This window comes from Cynoglossus semilaevis, chromosome 10 (genome assembly GCF_000523025.1).
Source record: "Cynoglossus semilaevis isolate Cse_v1.0 chromosome 10, Cse_v1.0, whole genome shotgun sequence".
Lineage (NCBI taxonomy): Eukaryota > Metazoa > Chordata > Actinopteri > Pleuronectiformes > Cynoglossidae > Cynoglossus > Cynoglossus semilaevis.
In genome coordinates this window covers 18,464,106-18,464,526 of record NC_024316.1, presented here as the reverse complement: position 1 = coordinate 18,464,526, position 421 = coordinate 18,464,106, and the positions used below count along the sequence as shown (strand labels likewise).

Sequence of the window (421 nt, the reverse complement as noted above, 5' to 3'; positions counted from 1 at the left end):
CCGTCTCTCTGTGCAAACTCTTCTTCTTCTTCTTCCTAACACACAGGTCAGAAATAAATGATTTTTTCACTGATGACATTTTTAACTCTTTAACGTCTCGATTAAAAACAGATCAAACGTCGGTTCAAAAAGTTGTTGCTTTGATGTTGAAAAAAAAAGGGAATTCACCGAACAGTTGGACAAAACAGGGACAACAGACGTTTCATATATATTTACAGTATATAGAAATATATATTTATATATATATATTTGCCGCCTCAGCCAATCAGAGCGTGTCGTTGACGGGTGTAATGCCCGCTGTTCACCACCGTCTTTTTCCTCTTTAGGGTCTCAGAGCAGCAGACAACGACCCCACCGCTCCACCGTACGACTCCCTGCTGGTCTTCGACTACGAGGGCAGCGGCTCCACCGCCGGCTCCCG

The 421-nt window shown here is 43.9% G+C and overlaps 1 protein-coding gene across 1 annotated transcript in view; it reads left to right on the top strand.

Moving 5' to 3' along the window:
* LOC103385445 (cadherin-4) overlaps nucleotides 1-421 on the top strand; it is a 20,589-nt gene that overhangs the window by 19,797 nt on the left and 371 nt on the right. The window contains 2 exon segments of the mRNA XM_025058993.1: nucleotides 327-418; nucleotides 420-421. The exon segment at nucleotides 420-421 is cut by the window's right edge and continues 371 nt beyond it. Coding sequence (XP_024914761.1) covers nucleotides 327-418; nucleotides 420-421 — 94 coding nt within the window.